Genomic DNA, 3,434 nt, shown 5'->3' with positions numbered 1-3,434 from the left:
AAATTAGGTGTGACCCTGGGCAAGTCACTTAACCGCTATCTCACTTTCCTTAACTGTAGAATGAGGATAATAATAGCAGCTACCTCCTAGGGTAGGGCAATTGGTGGCACAGTGGGCACAGAGTGCTGGGCCTGGAGTCAGGAAGACTCATTTTCCTGAGTTCCAATCCAGTCTCAGACACTTACGAGTTGTGTGACCCTGGGCAAGTCACTGAATCTTGTTTGCCTCAGTTCCCTCATCTGCAAATGAGCTGGAGAAGGAAATGGCAAACCAGTGTCTTTGTCAAGAAAACCTCAAATGGAGTCACAAAGAGTGAACAAAAAGCCTTGAGGGCAGGATTTGTTTTGCTTCTGCCCCTGTTTCCCCAGAACATTGAGTAGGGCCTAGCACACAGTAGATTAGCAAATAGGGGGTGCTTAATAAATGCATTCAGAATAAACTTTTGTTTTAACATTCCTAGTGCCTAATATGGCACCTTGTACAAGCAGACACTTTAAAAAACATTCACTGTATTTCTCAGAGACAGAGAGATGATAGATAAACAAATATTCTGATCAGATACGTAATTTCATAAGTGTAGGCATCTCCTGGTGAGGAAACTCCTTTCATCAATGCGGATCGCCAATAGCTCTGCCGCTTAGAGTCTTACAGGTTTAAGGGACTTGCCCAGGGTCACTCAGTGCCCATCAGAGAAGGTGCTTGAGCCCAGGTCTTCTGATCCTGAGGCCAGCACACTGCTGTTCTCTTTCATGTTCTCTCTCCCTCCTCCTCCTTCCTCCCTCTCTCTCTGTCTCTCTCTCTGTGTCTCTGTCTCTCTCCATCTTTGTCTCTCTGTGTCTCTCATCTTTCTCTGCATCTCTGTCTCTCCCTCTCACCCCTCCCTCTTTCTCTTCTCTCTCTCAATCTCTCTCTTTCATCTTCTCTCTCTTATCTTCTCTCTCTCATCTTCTCTCACCCCTCTCTCCCCTCCCTCTTTCTCTTCTTTCTCCTCCCCTTTCTTATTCTGTCTCTTTTTTCTCTCTCCCTTCTCTCTCTTCTTTCTCTCTCTCCCTCCCTCCTTCTCTCTCCTCCCTCTCTCTTCCCCTTTCCTCCCCTTCTTTCTCTCTCCCTCTTTCTCCTCCTGCTGTCTCTTCTCTCCTTTCCTTTCTCCCTTTTTCCTTTCCCTCTTTCTCTCTTTTCTCTCTCCTCTCCTTTCTCTTCTCTCTTTCTCCCTCTCTTCTCTTTCCTTCTCTCTCTCTTCTCTCTCCATCTCCCTCTTTGTTTCTGTCTCAATGTAATATATATATATATATGCATATTTAACACAGATTATACAAATATGTTCATTATAACATCAGCATGCTGGTAAATATTTAACAGCTGGCTCTCGGGCTGGGAGGTGATGTCTGAATAACACACTTTTAAATTTAATCTGCATAATTTAGATTTTTTTTCTTCATCACTTGCTTCAGTCTAGAAAATCAATAAAATAATAAACCAAGCCCTGGTCGTATTATTATTATTTATAGATTTCTGAATTGTAGATGCTCACATGAACATTTAACAATGGGTTCCTAGGAGCCTGTTGGACCTAGCTCCAGCATGCCCCTGATTACACATTTTAAGCCCTCCCATGTACTCTCTGGTTACAAGGCCCACACCTTTGGCATGCTCCTAGCCATTGTTCACTGGTATTTATTTAACTATAGGGCCACACATTCTCTCAGTGCTGAGAATCCACCAAGGCGCACACCGGCTCCCCGAAGGAAAATGCCATACCTCCAAAGCCAGAATCCCAGTTTCTGTTGGGATCTACCCCCTTGCAAGAGGAATTTGAATTGATAGCCCGGTTCTTGCGCCACAGACGATTCTAGGAGAAAAACATAGATCATGTGATCTTATGAGCTGGGAGCCCACACCACCCAAGTTTTGGGAAAGGGCACAAGGTACTTGAGACATCCCAAGTCTTGGTTTCTAATCCTGGACACTTATGGGCTGTGTCATTTGGGATAAACTCTCTGGGTCTCGGTTTCAGAATCACAGACTTAGGGCTAGAAGAGACCCAGCAGTCAATCAATAGACATTTATTAAGTACCTCCTGTGTGCTGGGTCATCTAATCCAATTTATTCATTTTTAAAAATGATTTAATTGAAGCCCGAAGAGGTGATCAAGGCCATACAGGTATTAGAGGATCAGGTCTCCTGGCTCCAAATTCCAAGGACTATTATGAAGTGAGGACAATATTCCTCCTTATTCTCCCTCCATGATGGGTGTAAGGATCGGATGAGTGACAGTAGGCCGGATGCCAGGCATGACTGTTACCCTGACCTTCCCAGTGACTCTGGCCATGGAGCAAAGGTCATTCCTGAGCTTTGGGTCAGACTCCTAGGTATTCTCATCTCCACCTCTGTTCCACTGAGGAGAAGGTAAGGAGAAGGAGGCAGGAGGAGAGGAAGAGCTAACAGGGACAGGTCATAATCAGGGTAGGATGGGACCCGACAGACAAGGTGTGCTTTTGCCTGTCCAGATTAGCCAGCACTCTGACAAGGGGGTCCCAGGCTGGTGAAGATAGCCTGGAGCATTGCTCTTGGAGTCAGAGGTGGGTTTGGGACTTGGTTCTTTCACTGTGTGCCTGTGGACAGATTGCTTCACCACATTCTGGAGGAGCCTATGGTGCCTAACCACCATGCTTAACCTAGCCCTGGCCCACAGCATCCTCCACTGATTGCCTCAAGAGTCCAGGGGGAGGGCCAAAAGCCCGGCATCCTCCCTTGTCCCCACTCACGGCCCAAGACAAGGCAGAGTGTCCAGGGGAATGCTTCCCTCCCCTCCACGGGGGGATTAGGCCTTTCCTTCCTTCCCCGACAGGTGCTCTGGTCTCCCCTCCCTTCCCTCTCCCAAACAGCCTCACCATGCTGTGGGTGTAGGCAAACCCATCAGGATTGGTCACGATTTCAAGAAAGATGTCCATGTGATTCAAGATCCTGGTCAGCACTGGATCTTCCCCATAATCTGTGGCGATCTGAAAGGAAGGGGGGATAGCAATGCAGGAGGATTGGAGTGGGGCCCCCAAAAGCAGGCATGAGGGATGATGGAGGGGAATGGGGGTCAGAACCAGGGCCGAGCAGTTTCACTACCAGGCAACAAGGTGCTAAAAACCTTAACTATTGTTTGTGCTGTACCTTCTCTATGGATGAACCACAAAATCAATTAGATTATAAGCAACTACAGCATGGATTCTTAGCCTGGGAGTCTGTAAACTTTAAAAAAAATTATTGATAACTGTGTTTCACTATAATTGGTTTCCTTTACAAAAATAACAACAACAATAGCTAGCATTTATATAGTGCCTACTATGTTCCAGGCACTGTGCGAAGCGCTTTTTACAAGCATCTCATTTGATCTTCACAATAACCCAGGGAGATAGGTGGTATTATTATCCCCAATTTACAGA

General features: G+C 46.2%; 1 protein-coding gene across 2 annotated transcripts in view; it reads right to left on the bottom strand.

Moving 5' to 3' along the window:
* Positions 1–3,434, bottom strand: part of LOC114028137 (carboxypeptidase A5-like) — a 23,115-nt gene that overhangs the window by 8,517 nt on the left and 11,164 nt on the right. For both annotated transcript variants that reach the window (XM_027842346.1, XM_027842347.1), the window contains exons 7-8: positions 2,892–3,002; positions 1,759–1,849 (exon numbers count right to left, since the gene is read on the bottom strand). In XM_027842346.1, the coding sequence (XP_027698147.1) occupies positions 1,759–1,849; positions 2,892–3,002 (202 nt within the window). The remainder of the gene's footprint in view (positions 1–1,758; positions 1,850–2,891; positions 3,003–3,434) is intronic.

Source organism: Vombatus ursinus, unplaced genomic scaffold (assembly GCF_900497805.2).
Source record: "Vombatus ursinus unplaced genomic scaffold, bare-nosed wombat genome assembly UNPS02014870.1, whole genome shotgun sequence".
Classification (NCBI taxonomy): Eukaryota; Metazoa; Chordata; class Mammalia; order Diprotodontia; family Vombatidae; genus Vombatus; species Vombatus ursinus.
This window is presented reverse-complemented; position numbering and strand designations above follow the sequence as displayed.